This window comes from Tupaia chinensis, unplaced genomic scaffold (genome assembly GCF_000334495.1).
Source record: "Tupaia chinensis unplaced genomic scaffold, TupChi_1.0 Scaffold000569_1, whole genome shotgun sequence".
Lineage (NCBI taxonomy): Eukaryota > Metazoa > Chordata > Mammalia > Scandentia > Tupaiidae > Tupaia > Tupaia belangeri.
In genome coordinates, this window is record NW_006160083.1 from 1,742,108 (window position 1) to 1,764,595 (window position 22,488).

The 22,488-nt window shown below is 40.8% G+C and overlaps 1 protein-coding gene across 2 annotated transcripts in view; it reads right to left on the minus strand.

Moving 5' to 3' along the window:
* The window catches only part of SYNPR (synaptoporin), a 356,658-nt gene that overhangs the window by 129,261 nt on the left and 204,909 nt on the right, over positions 1-22,488 (minus strand). For both annotated transcript variants that reach the window (XM_006158033.1, XM_006158034.2), the window contains one exon: positions 7,896-8,020. In XM_006158033.1, the coding sequence (XP_006158095.1) occupies positions 7,896-8,020 (125 nt within the window). The remainder of the gene's footprint in view (positions 1-7,895; positions 8,021-22,488) is intronic.

Below are 22,488 nucleotides of genomic sequence, written 5' to 3' on the forward strand. Positions count from 1 at the left end.
CACTGGATACCTCCTTGTGTCATGGTCCCAGCTTATGCCGGATAGGTCCCATCCAGTGCTCTAAGAAGACCACCTCTTCCCTTTATCCCCCTGCTGATGGGTCAATAAATGTTTATTCTCATGAACCAAGAGGCAAAATTGAGGATATTTTGTAGGTACTAACATAGCATTTAAATATAATCATTTAAAAGTGTAAAAAACATTCTTACCAAGGCAAACAATGGATTGGCTAGATGTAATTCAAGGCCTTACTTTGCCCACCCCTGCTGTAGTGTCTGGGATGGTGGGGGTTTTCTGTATTACTTATCTCTGGGTTGCCTCATGTTCTCTTTCTAATCATCTAAGGCCTATGTACCTAGTTCACTATATTAACTTAGAATTGAACCACCTAGCATGAGCTCTCTTTTCCTGAAAGGCCCCTGACAAATACAGGCAATGACTTCTTTAAAACCATGTTCCACAAAGCGAGATATTTGTAAATCTTTTAGTGCTTTCTGGTTGTCAGAAATGCACTTACAAAAATGTCTCAGTGGAATCATACAGATTCAGCATTCATGTTAGATCAGCTGGGCGCCTACTTTTGTTTTACCTGTTCAGATTGATACTCTTTGGCAGTGTCATAAAACTAGTGACCCCAAGGGATGCTCACAAACCAATATCAGGAACAATAAATTATTGAAGGTGGCCCCTATAACAACCATTACTACCCGATGTCACTAACAACAGTGATGGAAAAACTGGCAAACAGAACTGTGCTGTGGTCGAAAGTCACCACGAAGTGAGACATGGAAGAACATGGGTACTAGGGGACTTCAAAAAGTTTCTGGAAAAGTTTATTTTGGTGCAAATAAAAATAGAAATCCATGTGTAATTTTTTCCTAATATAGAATTTTCATGGGCTTTTGGAAGACTCCTTCAAATAAGCCAAGCTGCATATTGAGCTTGTACCCATCATGGTCTCCACCATGGTCCAGGTTCTGGATGGATGCAGCCACTCCCTGACTGGCCTCCTTGACTTCATCCCTTTCCCATGGCCTCTTAGGTCTAATTATTATTACAGTTAGCAGAAATGTTTTTTTTTTTTTTTTATAGACAAAAGTTGCATGGTTCCTCACCTCATAACTTCCAATGACTTCTTATTTTACTCAGTATAAAATCCAAATGCCTCTTATTAGCCCAAAGACAAACTTCTGCCTAATTTTTATTTTCTAAGAGTTAAAAATTCTTTTAAAAAATAGTTTATTCTGGGACTAGCAGTTAGCATAATGGCTATGTTGCTGAATTCCCATGTAGTTGACCACGGTTTGAGTCCTGAACCTGGTGGCTTAAACTCACACCAGGCACATGTGTGTGCGTGCCCAAGATCCCGAGAGGAGAATGGAGGAGAAGGGATTGCGGCATGGGCATCCCCCTCGGGGGGCGATTTCTCGCTTTCTATCTCTCTATCTCTGTCTTTCTGGTGAGTGTATGCACCCTATAGCAAAAACCTCTCCAATAATAATAATAATTTATTTTGGGAGCCAGCAAGTGGCATAGTGGTTAAGGTGCTGGACTCCAATATGACCAACTATGATTTAAGTCCTAAGCCCAGTGGCTTAAAAATCACACTTGGGTACATGTGCATGCATGCCCCAAAGCCCAAGAGGAGACAAGAAAGGAAGGAGCTATGGTACAGTCATCCCTCTGGGGGATGATTTCTCACTTCCCCCTCCCCTCTGTCGCTGGCAAGTGCATGGCGCACCCCATGGCAAAAATCTAAATAAATAAAGAAAGAAAAAAATAGTTTATATTTTCTGAGAGATGGAGAAAGGAACAGAGGGAAGCGCTCCCTCCCCACTGCGCCCAACAGTGTCTTTACACTGTGATCCATCTCATTCTCAGTCAGCCTGGACCTTGGGCATGCACACACACAGCTAGCATGTACAGGAAGGCCTCCGGATATGAAGCTGGGTCTCTCCCTTTTGGATCCATTTGCATTATTTCTCTGCCACCAAATGACTCCTTCTGCTTCTTCCTCCTCCTCCTACTTCTACCTCCAGTCCAGCAACACTGATTTCCTTGTGGTTCTCAGACTCTCCCCAGGCTTGAACATCAGGCCTCTGCACTTGTTCTTTCTTCTCCTTGAAACATTTCCCTCAGATATCTTTGTGATTCTTAATTCTTTCAAGTTTGCACTCAAATCTCATCTTAACAGCAGGATTTTTGCTCACTAGTCTGAAATAGTGCAATCTCTCCCTTTATCCCTTAATTTTCTTAATTTCCTCTCAAGACTTTCATCATTGCCTGATACTTGCTGGGATTTAGTGTCCCTGCCTCCCACATGTCTCACATAACATCTCCTTATTCCTTCAGACTCAGGTCTTTTCTTCTTCAATGACTTGCACATTGCTGTTCTCTGTGCCTAGAACATCCTTTCCTCTTTTATCTTGACTGGGTTAAATGCCTTCTCAGGAATGTCCTTATGGATCATCTTCTATCAGAGAAGGTATCATTTGACCCTCTCTACCCCCTTCAATATTTATTTTAAATCTCTGTAAATATTCATTTTCTTCATAGATAGAACTATAAAAAAGTATGTGTACATATAAGTACCAGAAGAGTTAAGATCATGAAAATTGGATTAAAGTACACTATATCGTGGTGCAAAAATTTTAAAAACAAATGTATAACTTTTTATGTAATATGCATTTTCCATGAATTTTTTGAATATCCCTTGTATATACACATAAATGTATTTAACATTTTACAAGGGAAGCAGTTATGCCTACTTTGCTGCTAAACACATATCAAGTGCCTATATAGTTCAGGGTCTTGTACATATTAAGTGCTCAATAACATTTATTGAGAGAATAAAGAATGGGATCATTTGCAGATTGAGGAAAAATGAAGGTTCCTCATTATATTAGAGACCACTTGTTGACCACCCATATCTTTCTGGCTCTCATCATTTCTGTGTCAGTGATGACTTTCTAATGCCATCATCTGTGATCTCTGCCTGTAGGTTTTCATGAGCTGTTTGTGCATGCCTTGGTCTGCATACGGGGCTAGGGAATGAACACTCACCGGAACAGCTTTTGACTAATAACCTAGTGGTTGGACAATTACCCCAGCTTTATAACCTGCCTGATGAGTTACTCTTGAGCCCTAATGCCCACAGCTTCCTGGATGTCTCAGGTACCCCATTTGCCCACTCTTTATTAGCTTTCTTTTTCTCCCTGTGTCATCCCCAGTCCTCACTGGTGCTCCAAGGAATCACCTACCCTGGAAACTATTTGCACTCAAGTCCTTGTCTCATTTGGGAAAACCCCACTTTAGCCATCCTTTCTATCCAATTCTTGCCACAGCCCTCTTTGAGAGAAGTGTTATCAAAGTATTCCAGTGTAGCAGTTGTACAGGCTGGGAGCAGAACACTGGAGTAGATATGAAGTAATTTGTCATTCACTTAGTTTTTTGTTTGTTTCCATGCCAGCAGCCATTGTGCCTGTTTGTATCTTTCCTGTGATTCACCACAGACATTTCCTGCAAATGATAGCTCCTCTCTTCATCACAGAAACCTCCAAATAAGACTGTCTTTGTCTTTGGTCTACAGCTGAACTTTGGTGCCAGTTCCTTGCAGTAGACTGTATTACTAACAATAACAGCAACGATACCATTTAGTGAGCATTTGATGTCTGCCAGACTCTTTATTATATAGGTAACTTGTATAATTTAGTTGAGTGGTCACAACATAGTGTAAGGACAGTGTTATTATTTGCTTTTTATAATAAGAAAACTGAAGCCCAAGGAGTTATGGGCTCAGCACACTCCTGCTGTGTAACTCTCTTATCAGCCAGAAGGTTATAATTTACTCATTCCTTAGCTTGGATTCGAAGCCAGGGATTTGGCTAGATTCTCCATTAGCTCTTTGGCCATATCACCTCCAAGTTTTCTCAACTTTCTCTCCTTTTGAGTCACTAAGTCTCATCACACACAAATTTCTTTTAAGACCCAATATTAACATGATATACTTTAGGGGTCAGCAGGTGGTATGTGGTTAGGTGCTGGTCTCCCACATGGCTGATGATCAGCCATGGTTCAAGTCCCATATCCTGTGGCTTGAAAACCATGCTGGGTGCCTGTGTGTGCATGCTTGCTCAAAATCTCAAGAGGAGGTTGGAGGAGAAGGGACTGTGGCATGGTCATCCCCCTGGGAGATGATTTCTTACTTTCCCTTTCCCTCTCACTGTCTCTCTGGAGAGCACATGTACCCTATGGCAAAAGTCTTTTAAAAATGATATATGGTAGTTATAAAGTTTCTGAAATTTTAGCCAAAAAGAGTGGAAACCCTTTAGTAATGAGAAACAATAAACGAATACTTAAATGTAATTGTACATGGAACATTTCTGAATACAAGATATGAAAAATAGCAGCCCTTAACACTTTTATTTTCCCCAAATTGGTTCTTAAGGTTTAAAAAACAATGTTTATCATGACTGCTCATGGGTGTGAATCTTAGGGGAAAAAATGCTTCCCTCCCCAAGAGAGTTAACATTACTAGATATTTCCAAAACTGCACAGTGTTCCTTGTTTCTACTTCCACCTATCCCTACGTTCCAACAGAAGTAGAAGAACCACAGAGCAAACTGCCAAGTCATGAGGGGGAAGATGGTGCTTATTAAGCCAGAGCCTCGCTGAGCAACCCCAGCTTGCCTTTCCCTCAAGGTGAAAAGCCCTCTTGTTGAATTATCTGTTTCAAAGATCACACACATCAGACTGAGGCTCATTCTCCCACCTCGTTGATGTCAAACAACCCCCCAAGGATCAAACTGTCACTAAGAATTCTCTATCTTCTACCTATGGGAAAACTATATTCTCCCCTTAGTTTCATGAGGAAACACACACACACACACACACACACACACACACACACAGACGATAATAACACCTAGGGAAACACATATAAGCATTTCATAGTTGAAAGTAAATTAATCAATTGGAGTCAGTGAAATATGTACACTGTTTACTGTTTGAGTATATACAGAGAGATGGTTAGGGAAGCTCCCATTCTGGGCAAATTATAACATAATAAAGGGGTCATTTGTTGTTCCCAGAGTAATTTTGCTAATTGGCTAGGATAATTACCTTTTTACTTTTCTATTTTTTAAAAAAATTATCTTTACATGATTATGAAAGAAAAATAATATGCTAAAACTTACTGAACGATAGGCCTTGTTATTAAGTATTTCACATCTATGTCTAGTTTAATACTTACAACAATGCTGTAAAATAGGTAACATTGTCTTTGTTTCATAGATAAGGAACTTAAATGATCAGAGTTTATTTTTTTATATTTTGCCCTGAGGGTGCCTTCACCATACATGAAAGATGGAATCACCCAGCATGTTTTATAAGCTACCAGGACTGGGAATTGAACCATGGTCAGCCATATGGAATTGGTTTCCTCTGCACAATGCATAACCTCTCTGGCCTAGATTAAAAAAAAAAAAGGGGGAACCAGCAGTTAGCGTAATGGCTATGTCACTGGACTCCCACGTAGTCGACTGCGATTCGCGTCCCGGACCCAGTGGCTTAGAACTCACGTCAGACGCGTGTGCGTGTGTGCCCAAGATCCCGAGAGGAGAATGGAGGAGAAGGGATTGCAGCGTGACCATCCGCCCTGGGGGGTGATTTCTCACTTTCCGTCTCTATGTCTCTCTCTGTCTGGTGAGTGCACGCTTTCTGTCTCTCTCTCTGTCTGTCTGGCTAGTGCATTCGCCCAATAGGGAAACCCTCTAAAAAAAAAAAAAAAGTAAAAAAAAAAAATGTTAGTATTACACAGCTCAAATATGTAGCTGAGTGAGAATTTGAACCCAGGCCGTCTGTCTCTAGAGTCCAAGCTATACTATGTTCTTAAATAGGTTAACAGTTAAAAAGTCATAGTGGAGTATTGTTGAAAAATGTGGACAAGCGTAAAAACAATTTTTTGATTCACTTATAATCTCAACACCTAGAAATAAGTAATTTAATATTTTGATGTAATGGCTGTAATATAAATTTTATATAGTTTTTATAGTTTTGGTATCCCATGAGAAAGCATGTATGATTTTTCAGCAAATTTGACAATATATTTGGGATGAACTAACCTAAACTATAGACTGTGTGTTATACAAATTCTACTTTGGAGGCTCCATTGGGCATCTCTAAGATCTGGATAATCCTTTGGATTTTTTTTTTAATTGTTTTTTTGTTTGTTTGTTTTTTGGAAAAATCTCAAACCAAGGTTAAAACGATACCTTGCTATGACCACCATTTGGGAAAGACCATTCATATATACTAAGAAATTATGGGTGGAGAAACCAACTGTGGCTTCATATATGAGCCTTGAACTGAAAACCACAAGTAAAGATGTTCTGAACTGAAGATACCAATTTCCAACCACGTTGTTTTGGGTCTTGGTTTTTGTGGTTGTTGTTTGTTTTTGCATGAGCTATGCCATAGAACATGATTTAGAGTGAGGGGAAATGTGTCTTATTCAGTCTTACCTAATGATGGTAATGCTACTCCACACCCATTCCTGCCAACATAGCACAGTTCTTGTTACTAAGTTGCTAGTAGTTCCATATTTAATATTTCTGAGCTTGTACTCTCTTATTAGTTAGTTAAGAGAGTGTGTATTAGTGCAGGGATATTTGCTTACTTGGTCAGTTCTGCTCCAAATCCAGTTAGAATGTTGGTATAAATGCTACTTCCCCATTTTTTCATCACCTATGAACTGATTTAAGTGCATCATAGTTTTAGGCTAGGAAAAATTCATTATACCAATATATCACAGATATGTTCCATGATACAAAAATTCTCTGAGATACTCTGAGAAAAGAGTTTCCACAGTCAAATGTATTTGGGAAACAAAAGTCTCTCGTGGTGATTCAAACTATGTATTAGAAAGGCAAATCACTCAGAAGTATTTATTGAATTTATTTGGTTATGTTTTCTAGTTCTTCCTCTCTTCCTTTCTCCTTTTCTCCCTCCCTTTCTTTTTATTCTCCCTTTACTTTCCTTTTAGCAATTACTTATCTAGGACTCCATGGGAACGATTTTGGGAAAACCCTGTACTTATCTGTTTTAAAAAAGTTTGCAGGGACAAATGCTTAATTTTCTTTGTAATTTATGAAGAGGTTGAAAGAATTATTTCAAGACATGTAAGTATCACAATAGAAATGATAGCTCTGGATTCACGCCAAGTGGGTTCGAACCCTGACTCTTATGATTCCTGCCTGAGAGAGTGTGAGTAAATGTATCCATGCCTCAGCTGCCATATATGAAAGTGGAGGTAGTACCATTGCGTTGTCAGAAAACTCATGATGTATTTTTACATAGAAAACCATAGAAAAAAATACATCATGACTTTTATGAAAACCCAATAGTACTTCTCTCAAAGTGATTGTAATGATTTGATCAGTTAAAATAGACAGACTTCAGAGCATAGCAACTAATGCATAGAAGCAATGTTAGATATTAACACTATTAAACATAATCTCTTCCACAATTGCATAGTCAATATAAAATTAGAGGTGACACACAGTCATATGAAAGATGTGGGAGACAAATGAACAGAGAGAAAGGAATTGCATATTTGAAATCTCTATATTGATAACCCCCAACAGTGGGCCATATGTAGCATTTTTTTTTTGGGAGGGGGGAGAGTCAATTCTGGAAGGTATAATGCAATAAAATCCTCCCAGTGAGGGCTATGGGTCAGTACTGTTAGGGTATTTTGTAGGCTCATGCAGAATTTTTTGCGTTTTACTCAAAAGTCCCTGGAAGTCTTCATCTTTTTTTGTCCTCCCATGAGAAATCACAGAAGGAAGAAAATTCCCACTCTCTGAAGCTGGTGAGCAGAAAACATCATTCCCTACCTGAATGGGTAGGCAAACGCTATGTCAATGCTGAGGTTACTTTCTGTCTTGTTGATGCAGTCCACACTTAGCCGCAGGCCTCCGGAATAACCACCGCATGTTGCAAATGCAAAGATTGCAAAAAGCTGTGAAGAACAAATAAAAGAGAAGGCAGCTCTTAGGACAACATCAGTCAGATAAGATCTATCAATCGGAGCTTACTGTCTAGATTATAGGAGACTGTGGTCCTTCTGAAGACCAGCATCATATTTGGTTCTGGCTGGAGGATGAAAGGTAGAATCATAGTGGAGACTGGAGAGGTGGTATCTAGCAGAATAGTCTGGCGAGCTATAGAAACGTCCCTTGGAGAATAATTAAAGACAAGGACAAAGTAACTCTTTTCAAGTGTGCAAATAGCTCTCACGCTTCAGAGGGTAGAGATGTAATCCCACAAAGATCTGGAAAGCAATGCATAATGGTTAACAATGGATGTCTTCAGGCAGGAAGAATTTGAGGTGTCTCTTTGTTTTCTTCTTTTTATTTGGCTGTATTTTCTGCAATACACGTTTTTATCTTTCAGAATAATATAGATAAATTTTTAAACAGGCATAGTCTGAGAATTCTAAAGTTAACATGTTGAGGAAGAGTAGGTGAGTATCTAAGAGGTGCTATTTCAGAGCACAAGATCTCAGTATAGTTCAGCCGTGAACCTCTGTTGGTGGTTATATGTCTGTTAGTTGTCATCTCTAAGTCAGCCGTCAAAATTTTCAATTGATGGGCCAGCAAGTGGTGTGGTAGTTAAGGCACTGGATTCCCACATGGCCAACTGTGGTTTAAGTCCTAGACCTGATGGCCTGAAAGTCATGCTGGGCACGTGTGCATGTGTGCCTAAAATCCTAGGAGAGGAATAGAAAAGAGGAGATTGGGGTATCCTCCTTGGGGGGGGGCGTGTGAATTCTTACCGTCCCTCTCTATCTCTCTCCAGTGAGCTTACATGCCCTATGGCAAAAACCAAAACTTAAAAAAATAAGATAAAAAAGGTTTCAACATAGAAAGCCAATATCAGAGCTTATCATGATGTAGAGCATGAATCTGTAAAAAACAAACAAACAAACAAACAAACAAAAAAAACAAAAAATCCCGACACCGAAAATTAGGAGCAGGAACTCAGAGAGGTCTTCTAGAAATAAAGAAACCTAGAAAGCAGGGAAGGGGGTGGGGAAGGTGGCCTAAGAGAGAAGTAAACACATGCCAGACTTTGTTTACTAAATAGTTTGGCTAAAATTGAAAGAATTTTTTGCCTGCCTTCAAAGAAAGTTTATCAGACACACTTAACTAACGTATGCTGCAATATCTGATTTATTTTAATTTTGCAATTCATCTCTTTGCAGTAGCTTCGGGTCCTTAGAAATACTAGTTCCCTTTGCATAGCGAGAGGGTAGTTATTATGTAGGAGTGAAATGCATGCATTCTGGACTATGATCTTGGGAAAGTTGCTTTATTTCCTCATGCCTTGGTTTCTTCATAATAAAATTGCATCAATATTAACTTCCCAGGTCATTTTTCAATTCATGGTATGAGACAAACAATTGTCTGAGCAAGAAGGCTGTTGGAGTTGGCAAGATCACCAATCTGTCCAGAAAGTTCGGAATGTGAAATGAATATTACATACAACACCTGCTACCTCAGTCTTAACCAGTGGTGGGAGAACATTCTCAGAATTGTTTGTCTCAGTTGGCCACTTAACTTTATTCTGGTTAATGATAATAACACCATATAAAACCTTAACAAAGAAAGCAGTATTTTGTGGACCATTTCTGTTTGTGGTGGCAATTTCAAGTTTTGTTTTTTTTTTCCCTTTAATTTTTAGTTTTTTTGTTTGTTTGATTTTGGTCATAGGGCATGTGCACTCACTAGAGAGAAACAGAAGTCACACCTCACCCCTTTTTCTCCATTCTCCTCTTGGGATTTTGGGTATGCATACACTTGTACCTGCCATGTTTTGCTGGCCCCTGGTCCAGGACTTCAACCACAGAGTTGGCCAAGTGGGATCCAGTGCCTTAACCACATGCCAGCCCATATTATTAGTTTTTAAAATGGGTATTTTCAAAGTGGAAGCAATTCAACCAAAAATTATAGTAGATGTGGTAAGAGCAAAATGTATTACTATGTGTTAGCATTATGTGAAGAATTTAGAACAGATTCTGGCACAGCGTGAGCACTCAATAAATGTTAACAAACATTTTTACTGTCAATAGTGGGTGCTCCTTGATGAGATATCCCAGGCCGTAAAATAGGAAATTTAGATTTAATCCCTCACTAAATCTATACAGCTGCTGTCTCCATTGAACCAATATCCAAGCACTCCAGAAAAGCCGATCCTTTTAGCATTGTGCGCATTTCTCCTTAGTTTATGTAACTGATAGGTTTTGATGAGGTATTCAGAAGCTATTCCAGCCCCGTTCACAATCTGGGGAATGCACTAAAGCTGAGGGAACTCGATCTTTATCCTCCTGGTGTGCATTTGCATATTTTTGTGATCAAATGCTCTCTTCCTATGAGCTATAAGTATTGGTAGAGATAAAGAAAAAATGATTTTAATTGTCCAGTGCTTCTATCTTGGTTACATTTAAATTGCTGGATGTACCAGCCTCTGTGCCATTTCAAGATAGTGTCTTTGGTAAGGCTTCTTCCAGAACAAAGAATGGAGTGATGGAATTCCAAACCTAGTGATGGATGAGAAGACAAACTTGTCTATCTCCAAGTTTCCTCATCTGTAAAACAAAGATATATGCCATTTTACCCTGAATTGCAGAGAAAATTAAATGAGATAAAGTATGTGTTCACGTTTCATCGTGTCCCAATTCCGTAGAAATTTGTGATATTTACACATACGCATTTCTCTGAGGCATGAGTCCTAAGTGTATAATCATCAATGGTACATGTAAAAGTAAGGAAGTATTGTCTATGTGACCTCTTTTTATTTTTTTAATTTGCCCAAGGATATCTCTGCTTGCCAGAAAGAGACAGAGAGACAAGAGAGGGAGAAAGCACCCTTCCAATAGCACATTTGCAGTGCCTTCTCCTCTGTTTCTACATCCTTACAAGATTTATAAGATTTTGAACATGCACATATATTCACTCATCATGTTTTTCTTTTTCTTTTGTTTTTTTGGAGAGGTTTTTGCTACAGGGCGCGTGCGCTCGCCAGACAGACAGAGAGAGACAGAGAGATAGAAAGCGAGAAACCATCCCCCAGGGGGGATGGCCACACCGCAATCCCTTCTTCTCCATTCTCCTCTTGGGATCTTGGGGACGCACGCACATGCGCCCAGCGTGAGTTTAAGCCACTGGGTCCGGGACTCGAACCGTGGTCAACTACGTGGGAATCCAGCAACATAGCCATTACTCTAACTGCTGGTCCCGACCCATCATGTTTTGTAAGCTATTGGGTCTGGGATTCAAACCACATAATCAGCCATGTGGGATCTGGCTCCCTTAACCACTAGGCCATAGGACTAGCTTCATTGTGGCCATTTAAAAAGTGCTTACTAAGGAGCAGCAGATAGTATAATAGTTACATTGCTAGACTCCCACGTGATGACTGCGGTCTGAGTCCTAGACCCGGTGGCTTGAAACTTGTGCTGGGCATGTGTGAGTGAGTGCCCCAAACCCCAGAAGAGAATGGAGGAGAAGGGATTGTGGTGTGGACATAGTCACCCCTGGGAGCGGGGGGGATTTTCTTAGTTTCTGTTTCTCTGTCTCGCTATATTTCTCTGGCAAGCATATGTGCCATATAGCAAAAACATCTCTCTCTTTCTTAAAAAAATATAAATAAATAAAGTGCTTACTATGGGCCAGATACTGTGCCCAGCACATAACATGATAACAATGTTGTGAGTTGATATATGTATATATATATATATGTGTATATATACACACACATATATATATATATATATATGAATGAAGCTCAAAATCTTATCTTAAAGATATGGCAGAATAGCATAATCACTTTCAAAAGTTACACTTAAAAAATTCCTTGGGACATTAAAATGTAGCAAGGTAGACCTGAAGGGCATAAAAACAAATCCTGTTAATTTCAGTACTTAAGAGCTATAAAGAAACTACTTTGACTTATCATCATATCTATATATATATATATACACACACACACACACATACGTGCACACACACAGTAAGGTATTATTAATATTACTATATAATGAACTTAAGATGAAATGATAATTATGTTTCTAACTTGTTCGAAATGTTGGATGCCTGGAAAGAAGGTGTCATGCTATGAAATCATGTATCTTTATTTCTCTTAGCTTCTACTGAGCTCTGACAGCAGAAGACCAGTAATATGATACCTATGGGCTTTCTGGTTAAGTTTCTCTCTTCCCCAATCCTCACTGATTCAAGGGAAATCATACTGTGTGACCAATATCATATTTGCGTGGGTTTGGTGAGGATTAAACAGATAATGTCTGTACAACACTGGAGAAGTCAGATCCTGCTGAGTGAATAACTTATTACAGGGCCGGTTGATTTCATATTTGAGAGCATGAAATCAACTCCTCCAGCGTATATCATCAGGGATCTAGTCCTGTAATTAAAAAACATCAAGACACAGTGAGGAGAGTGGACTAGAGATATGGGGGGAGGGATGTTAAAATTATCTTGGCGTTGCAGAGAAATGTAGGTGGAAGAAAACTTCGGAAATCCTCCCACTAGTTCCCCTCCCGGTACTCTGCCAACCATAGCTGGTAGAGCAGAACAGTTCTGGAGTTAGGCAGGCCTGAGTTTTAGCCCAATCCCTAGTTGTGTGATACTGGGCAAATGACTTCGACTTCACTTCTCTAAATCTCAGTTGACACATCTACTAAATAAAAAAGAATTCACTCAGCAGCGATGTCATGGTATACTTGCTGTACATAAGTTGTTGAGGAAGGAACATAAAGGTGAAAAGACAGTCTGACCATCATGGAATTTCATGCTAGATGGTGAGACCGAACCAAAAAGAATATAAAAATAAGTACAAGTTCTTGGGGACCAACAGTTAACGTAATGGCTATGTCGCTGGACTCCCACGTCAGTCGACCGCGGTTCGCGTCCCGGACCCAGTGGCTTAAAACTCACGCCGGGTGCATGTGCATGTGTGCCCAAGATCTCGAGAGGAGAACGGAGGAGAAGGGATTGCGGCATGGCAATCCCCACTGGGGGGTGATTTCTCGCTTTCTGTCTCTCTGTCTCTCTCTGTCGGTCTGGTGAGCGCATGTGCCCTATAGCAAAAACCTTCCCCCCCCCCAAAAAAAAAGTACAAATTCTGTTAAATATTTTGAAGGGAAGCTATTCCAGACAGGAATTTATGTCTGAAGAGGCCACATTTAAGCTAAGACCTGGAAGGTAAAGGAGAGGAAGTCGTGTAAACCCTGTGTTTTGTGGGGAAGGAGAAAGAGGATAGTGTTCTGACCAGAGACAGCAAGAGGTCTTGGGGAGGAAAAGCTTGACAAGTTTGGGAAGCCAATGAAGAGCCAATGTGTCAATTGGATGGTTATTGAGGATAATAATATTTAAGATAATATTTGTCTCAAATGATTTTTGTACATATTAACTGGAATACATGTAAAGCAACAGACTCATAGCCCTCAATTTTTTTTTTGGAGAGGGTTTTGCTATAGGGCATGTGTGCTCACCAGACAGACAGAGAGAGACAGAGAGACAGAAAGTGAGAAATCACTCCCCAGGGGGGATGGCCACACCGCAATCCCTTCTCCTTCGTTCTCCTCTCAGGATCTTGGGCATGCATGCACATGTGCCCGGTGTGAGTTTTAAGCCACCGGGTCCAGGACGCGAACTGTGGTCGACTACATGGGAGTCCAGCGACATAGCCATTACGCTAACTGCTGATCCCTATAGCCCTCAATGTTTAAGTGTCTTCTTTCTTCTTCTTCTTTTTTTTGATCTTAGTACAACTAAGTAGTAACTACTACTCTACTGAAGAAATCAATTCAATTACAAGCAGAGTTGAAACTAGATTCCTGGTTTCTAGATTTCTTGAGTCAGTATTCTTCTAGTTATCTCTAGAATTGCAGAAAGGACTACTTCTGGCCATGTGAGTAGGTGTTGTCTATCAAATGGCCTATCTTCTTTGCCCACAATTACATTGTGATGTGTTAGTGACTTGTGGTTCTTCATGGTTCTCCTGAATATCTCATAAACACAAACTTTCAAGCTCATTAACAAAGCAGAATGAATGATTGCTTTGTCCTCTTTCTGTTTTCTCCTTTCTTTCTTTTCTCTTCATTCTTTCTTTCTTGCTCTTTTACCCTTGATGTGGTGGAGGAATTTCAGAGGAGGACCTTGGAAGACATTGCAAATACTCTGAGAGGGCACTGGTATTAGCCATGTGGGAAGCTTGGTCTTGCAGGCGCTGGGATTTATAAGGACTAAGGCTGATTACTAAAACAGATAATATTCCTACCTGGGTTATGGGAAAGATGGAGTAGCTTTCTGCTGTACAGCCTGGATAGAATGAGGGAGTGAGTACTGGGAGGCTCAACAGGGGAAAAAAACCTAAGAGGATAATGTAGATGGGGCCAGAGAAGGCAGTTGTAGAAAGGAGTGAGAGAGAGGAACCTGGGAGAAAGATCTCCATTTGAGTCTGACTCTGTCCTGACTGCAAGCAATTTAATGAGAGATGTAAAGACACAGTATGTGTGTATGTACATGTGTGCATGTGTACATGTATATTAATTTCTCCAAACTGGGTTTTGTGCATTCATCATCAGCCAGCTCTGTACCTTTTTTGGGTAATGCAGTATACTAGCTCATCTTCTGTCACTGCAGTTTAACTCAAGGCAAAATTCCATTTACTCATTCAAGTGGAATTATAAAACCTATGTTCCTATCTTCCCTTAAACTCCCAATTCTCTCCAAAGTAGAAATCTCACCCTCCAGCATATTCTAAGGTAATCAATATCATAATCAGTTTCCTTGAGTTCAGGAGATGAAAATAAATCTCCTACAATGAACTCTGATTTCACTATTGTCTTGGGCGATCTATGACTCTGTTCCTAACAACAAAAAATTACTCTCGAAATGGACAAAATTAGCCAACAGAGAGTTCCCTTGTATGTAGCCTGATTAGAAATAAATTCAGGTGAAAGAGAACAGAGGCATCTCTGCATTTCCTAGCTTAATAGGCACCCATTAACCAAACACCCATAGCAGAACAATATCTTTGCACAGTTAATGACACCAAAGACTTCCCCCTGGAAAGAGGGCAAGAAGCTCCCTTCTTGGAATTAATTGGATCACAAAAGGAATATCAATGAAAGATGCTATTAATTCTGCTGGTTAATTTGCAAGTCACAGTTGAAAGCCTAGGTTGGAGGAAGACAGGAAATCAGGCTGATTAATGACTCTTGTAGGGATCCTCAGTCTACAGTGAAATTAGGGAGGGGATATGTCCCAAGACCTAGCATATGGCATCAGGCATACATAATTCTTTAAAGAGAGCATGTGAGAGTGAGAAGATTGGTAGGAAGGGATTCCCGGGGGGCCAGCAGGTGGCATAGTGGTTAAGGCGCTGGACTCCCACATGGCTGACAGAGGTTTGAGTCTTGGATGTAGTGGCTTGAAACTCATGCCAGGTGTGCCCAAAATCCTGAGAGGAGAATGGAGAAGGGATTGTGACATAGCCATTCCCCCTGCAGGGGGGATTTCTCACTTTCTGTTTCTCTGTCTCTCTGTGTGTGTCTGGCAGGCACATGTGCTATACAGCAAAAATCTCTAAACACAGAAAAAGGATTACAGATTGAGATCAAGTAGTAGTGCTCATTTCCACCAAGTTGTGTGTGCCAACAACCAGATGTCCTGGGGATAAAGCTGTGATCTGAACCATTTACCAAATTGCATAGTGTAAATAGTTCTACCATGATCAGTTTTAAACTATTGACATAATACGTCAGAACTTGGAGTAGGAAGACATTTGCACAGTTGACTGTGCTCCAGCAGACCAATGCCACCAATGGCCTCTCCTGGGACAGGAACCTTCACCCATTTTGGGCTTATCTCATCAGTTCACTCCTTTTCTCTCTGATACAGTTATTCATTATTTCATCCATTTATCCACTCAACTACTTATTTACTTATTTAGATGTTTTGACAAAGGTTTTGATCTGTTGCCTTTATCCCATTAGACCATGCTAGAGGCCACCTGCAACTTCAGGGAGACAGTCCTCACACACAGTACAAGCTTCCTCCCTTCCACAGCTGCATCTCTCTGCTAAGTGCTTTCTCAGGTGGCATAAGTGTGCTTAGCCTCTGACTCAGCCAGGAAGGAATCCCCAGAATTTACTTCCTTGGAAGCTTCCAATCAAGGTGGGAAGGAAATTGGTATGTAAAACTTCCAATATTCTTGCCTTTCTTTGGGACAGTTCTGAGGGTGGTTGATCCAGTTTCTCAGAGGATATACCCATTAGAGTCAAGCACAGACGATTACACAACCTGCTCATTCACACACCTTCATTTGGCTGTCCTTCCTTCTCTGTCCCACATTCCACTTGTCATCCTGACATCACCTCCTAAATAAACTTCTTGAACCAAAGTGCTTGTGTCAGGATCTGCTTTTGGAAAACACACATGAAACAATTATCAAATATTGATTGAGTAAGTACCTATTACTTTTAAGACACTGCAATGGGCCCTGGGACTTTATTAATAAAGGAAGTAACCTTAGGTCCCATCCTTTGATTTTGCCTTACTAAACTCTGGTCTGACTCTCTCCAAATGAGCTGAGATCCCTCCAGCCTCAGCAATTTCATGCTTCTTGTCGGCTTCATTTGAAACTTTCTTCCTAACAAGTTATATGTGGAGGGCTCTGTTTCATCCTTTTTTTTTTTTTTCTTTTTTCAAGTTATTTTATGTGGAGTATACATGTATATGAGTGAGAGAGTGCTATATAGAGTATGTGCAACAGAGAGCATACACTCCACCCCTCCCCACCCGAATAGGGACTGGTCATGCTGCAATTTTTTTTTTTTAGAGACGGAAAGTGAGAAATCACCCCTCAGGGGGTATGACTACCCCACAATCCCTTCTCTTCCATTCTCCTCTTGAGATTATGTTCATGCACACATGCACATGCACCAAGCATGAGTTTCAAGTCGCTAGGTCCAGGACTTGAACTGTAGTCAACTATGTGGGAGTGATGTAACCATTACACCATCTGCAGGTCCCATGCTGCAATTGTTATTCTTTGAATTCTCCATCTCCTTAGTATTCTCTGGCATGCCTGCAAGTTATCTATCATGAAGTCAATGGGACTGAGATTCAAACTCCCATTGGTTGTGTGGGATCTGACTTCCTCTGCACAGCACCTAAGTGTTGTGCCATGGAGCTAGCCATCTTTGCCTTTTTTATTATTATTTCATTCATTCATTCCTTCATTCATTTATTTATTTTTGCTATATGGCGTATGCACTTGCCAGATAGACAGAGAGACAGAAAGTGAGAAATCATCCCCCAAGGCAGAAGGCCACACCGCAGTCCCTTCTCCTCTGTTCTCCTTTCAAGGTCTTAGGCACTCATGCATACACACCCGACATGAGTTTTAAGTCACCAGGTCCAGGACTCACACCGTGGTTAATTACATGGGAGTTCAGCAATGTACCCATTAAACCATCTGCTTGCCTTTTTAAATAAGAAGTCTTTGCACCATCTAAACTAGGCTTCCTTACCTTAGCCCACTTCTACAACCACTTACATTCTAATTTTTTTCTTTTACATGAGTAGACTTAAAAATCTGTATTTGTCTGGCATTATTTATTTACTTATTTACATTTTGTTTTTACTACTTCCCTAGGGAATAGTGATACACTTGTTTTTGTTTGTCACCGAATCTCTTCCACCTAGGATGGTGCTTCGCATGAAATAGGTGCAACCTAAATACTTGTTAACTACAACAATACAATAAATAAAGACATACACTTCTCTCCACTCAGGAAACTTGTTGTCTAGTTAGGGATACAGACAAGTGAATGAACAGGCACTGTGACAGTACTTTACTATAATTGGAGCACATTAGGGGAAATTTGGTACATACTTGTAGAGAAGATGGGGGCTGTCTAGAGGAATGGATAGCATTCCTGGTTTATGCAGGTAAGGGTGAGAAGAAGACTATTTTAGGTAAAGAGAGCAGCAAGTCAAAGAAACCTAAATAACATGTGAAGCACATTTAGGCTGTGCGGTTGGTATTGTCAACCAGAGTATTAGGGAAGCCACAGCTGTACAAATATATGCACATCGAAAGAAGAGAGTGGCCATTCAAGAGGCAAGCAGTTGGGCACAGATGGTGAGACAGAGGTCAAATGGGATGCTTCATGAGGCTCACCCACTTGGAAAGATTCTGGGTCTCTGTCCAGACAGCTCCCTGTGTACACTGGGCACACGCTTGCCTATGATCTGGGGCTGGCTTAAGCAGGGAATGAGTGGATTGTGGTGTCAAGATATTGTTGGAGGGGGACCAGCAGTTGGCGTAATGGGTATGTCGCTGAACTCCCATGTAGCTGACCACAGTTCAAGTCCTGGACCCGGTGGTTTAAACTCATGCCGGGTGCATGTACGTGCGTGCCCAAGATCCCAAGAGGAAAATGGAGAAGGAATTGCAGTGTGGCCATCCCCCCTGGGTGGTGATTTCTTGTTTTCTGTCTCTCTGTCTCTCTCTTTCTGGCGAGTGCATGTGCCCTATAACAAAAACCTCTCCAAAAAAAAAAAAAAAACCCACTTGGAAAGATTCTGGGTCTCTGTCCAGACAGCTCCCTGTGTACACTGGGCACACGCTTGCCTATGATCTGGGGCTGGCTTAAGCAGGGAATGAGTGGATTGTGGTGTCAAGATATTGTTGGAGGGGGACCAGCAGTTGGCGTAATGGGTATGTCGCTGAACTCCCATGTAGCTGACCACAGTTCAAGTCCTGGACCCGGTGGTTTAAACTCATGCCGGGTGCATGTACGTGCGTGCCCAAGATCCCAAGAGGAAAATGGAGAAGGAATTGCAGTGTGGCCATCCCCCCTGGGTGGTGATTTCTTGTTTTCTGTCTCTCTGTCTCTCTCTTTCTGGCGAGTGCATGTGCCCTATAACAAAAACCTCTCCAAAAAAAAAAAGAAAGATATTGTTGGAGGTGCTGTATTTCAGTATCTGTCATTCTTGTTCATGGGAGAAATAAGCAAATTAACTTTAAAAATATAAATGTGGGAGCTCTGGTTTAGCAGAGACTGACAACTTAAGTCTCCGGGCCACACTGAGCTACATGGATTCATTTACGGACAGTCTACTGCTGCTTACTTGCTGTGGTAGTACAGATGAGGATTTATAACAGAGAACCCCTGGTCTGCAAAGAAAAACATATGTCCTGTCTGGCTCTTAGTGAAGTAGTTTATCCATGTTAAGGATCCTGGGCCTTACAAGGGGGTTACATCTTCAGCAGAGAAGGGGTATGACCGAATTTACTGTTCAGAGAGGTCACACTGGTTGTAGTGGAAAGTGTGGGTGGCAAAGGGTGGAAATTGATGCTCCAAGATGAGAAAGGGTCTTACTTTCCCACAAAATTTTGCAAGTCTTTTGCTAACAAGATCATGCATCAGGTATATTTATATTCTTCATTGTGACAAATATGGTATGTGGCTCATAAATCTTCTCAAGTGAATTACTACGTGAATGAATGGGCAAGAGAAGATGAGAGAATGAAGTGTTTGGACAAGGGTATTTTGGTGCTAGGTAACTGAATAATACGTGTGATGATGAGATGGTGATGATAATAGTAGTAATAAGTTATTTGGGGAGCCAGCCAGTGGTGTGGTTAAGGCTCTGGACTCCCACATGGCCAACTATGGTTCAAGTTCTGACCAGGTGGCTTGAAACTCACACCAGGTGTATGTGTGTGCATGCCCAAAATCCCAGGAAGAGAATAGAGGAAAAGGCATTGCGCCATGGGCATCTCCTCTGGGGGTGGGGTGTGAGTTCTCACTTTCCCTCTCAGTCTCTCTGTCTCTCTCTGGCAAGCACACATGCCCTATGGAAAAAAGACATAATAGTAACAATAATAATAATAATAATGAGAAGGAGAAGAAGTCATCATTTAGTTCTCTGTGCAAGTCTCTTCAGTAAGTATATTATTTACATGGGCTTATGTTCTCAGCAACTCCCTGAAGTAGAAACATAATCTCTCATTTTACAGATTAGAAAACTGAGGTATGACCAAAGTTGCATTGTTTATTAATAAGCCAAGTGCTCATGGTTTGAACTTAGATCTGCCTTTTTCTTTTTTCTTTTTTTTGGAGAGGTTTTCACTATAGGGCGCGTGCACTCGCCAGACAGACAGAGAGAGACATAGAGACAGAAAGTGAGAAATCACCCCCCAGAGGGGATGGTCACGCCGCAATCCCTTCTCCTCCATTCTCCTCTCGGGATCTTGGGCACGCACGCACACGCGCCCGGCGTGAGTTTTAAGCCACCGGGTCCAGGACGCGAACCGCGATCGACTACGTGGGAGTCCAGCGACATAGCCATTACGCCAACTGCTGGTTCCCTGATCTGCCTTTTTCTAAAGCTTGTTTTTCTTCCTCTTAGCTCTTCCAAGAGTGTGAGGGGGATTTCTCTCAGCTAGAAACACTATGGAAAGACTAATGCAGAAACATCAGCTATGGGCTTTCTAATTAAGACTTTCTCTGTCACATCCACATTCAGAGAGCCCAGTAAGGGCCAAATGAAGCGTCTATAAGACAAAGCCCTGATCTTCCAAATTGATGTCAGTGTGGTAGCTCATGCATTTTGCTTCAGAAACACAGGCCTTCACTTTGTAGCAACACAGGCCATCCAGGGAAGAGAGTTAGACTCTCGTTAAGATAAGAATATTTGAAAAGCCCGATGTGAGTAGGTTATGCAATTACATTTGACAAGTCCCTCCTTCTAATTGTCAGCCACCCACAGCCAGGGGTGCTGCTTTCTCACTTGTATGCAGCTCCATCGTTCAACAGCTTATTGGTTAGAATGCGGAAACCCTCCCTCTCCACTCCTCTTTGATGATCTCTTATTCCTCCTCCTTTTTGGTTTGTACTGGACTGATGAGCCATTTGTCCTCAGCACCCTCAAAGAGCAGTTCTGGGAACACGGCTGTTGATAAGAGCTAATTACCTCAACAGTGGTCCCCAATAAAGCAAAGCATGTGTACTATCAGGATATTTCCCAGTGCAAAAGGAGCTTTTGATTAACTGTGGCTTCCCTGACACTCTGGTTGCTACCCAGGAGGCCCCCAGTACACTGATGAGCACCTCTAAAACTTAATGTCTCGTTTTGACTGATCTTTGCCTAATTATTATTTATTTTGGTTTTTCTTCTCCTGCTGATAATTAGATTTTTCTAAGGAAATTGACTATTTTCTCAGGCATCAGTTTATGGTTATTGCAACAAGTATGTAATACTTTGACCCAGAAGGCTTTTGTGAATAACTATGGAAAAACCTCAGATGAGGCTTTTATATGAGAATAAAAAGTATAAGTTGTCCCTGGAAGAGAGTAGAATTTTATTTTATTTGGAAGCACTGAAAACTATTATTAAAAGTTTTCCCCCGTAGGACTACGTATTTTTGCCTGTCTCTTGTATGTAACTGCCTGTGCCCTTAAATGGCTCCAATATCTTATATATTGTTCCATTTCATGCTGTCAAAAATTGGATGTGGTGTCCCTCTAGCTTCTTTGTGATTTTGTGTGCAATTTTTCCAGGCAAAAGGCAGCCTTACCTAGTGTCATACTACACACCATCAACTGAGGAAGTTTGAATAGACCCTTTAGAAGGAGAACTCCAAATTACTGATATGGCAAAAGTTTTTGTTTTTATAACTTCAGCCTGGGAACTAGATCCATTAGCAAAGTATTTGGCTAGAAATAACAGAAAACCTACCTATAGTGATTTAAACAAATAGGGGTTTGTTTTTCAGATATCAGGAAGCCCAGAGTAAGATGGCTCTAGTATTAATGATGTCTGGATTAACATCTCTTTGGTTCTTATGTCTTTGCCTCATGGCCACAATATGGCTGTTGTGTCTATGCACATTATTAGCTGCATGCAAGACTAGTAAGTGAATAGTCACATTTCCTGAACTCTGTAGAGCAGATTAGCAAGGAACTGAGGGTTGGAAAGATTGTCGAGTCAGTCAGCGTCCATTGTCTGCCATAGAAACTGATGCGAGAAAGGTGGCAGAAGAACAACAAGCTTCTATGGCATTTTATAAAGGCAAGACAGCGTAGTCAAACCCAGTGAGCATCTGGTCATTTCTTGTTCCCTAGATAGTACCCAGAGTCCTGTGCCTCATATACAATGAGCTAAATCTAACTCTTGCCCATAAATTGAAATAGAAATGTCTGCTTAAATTTTATTTCCATAAATAAAGCCTGACACTCATTTTTAAAATAAAAAAGATTGGTGAAATGGTAAAAATAATTTGGAAACAAGGGCCAGATGGTTGTGTAGCAGTAAAGCACAACACTGCAAGGCTGCCACACAGGAAAATTATGGGTTTGTCTTTTGAGCCCTCCCTTATTATGCTAGG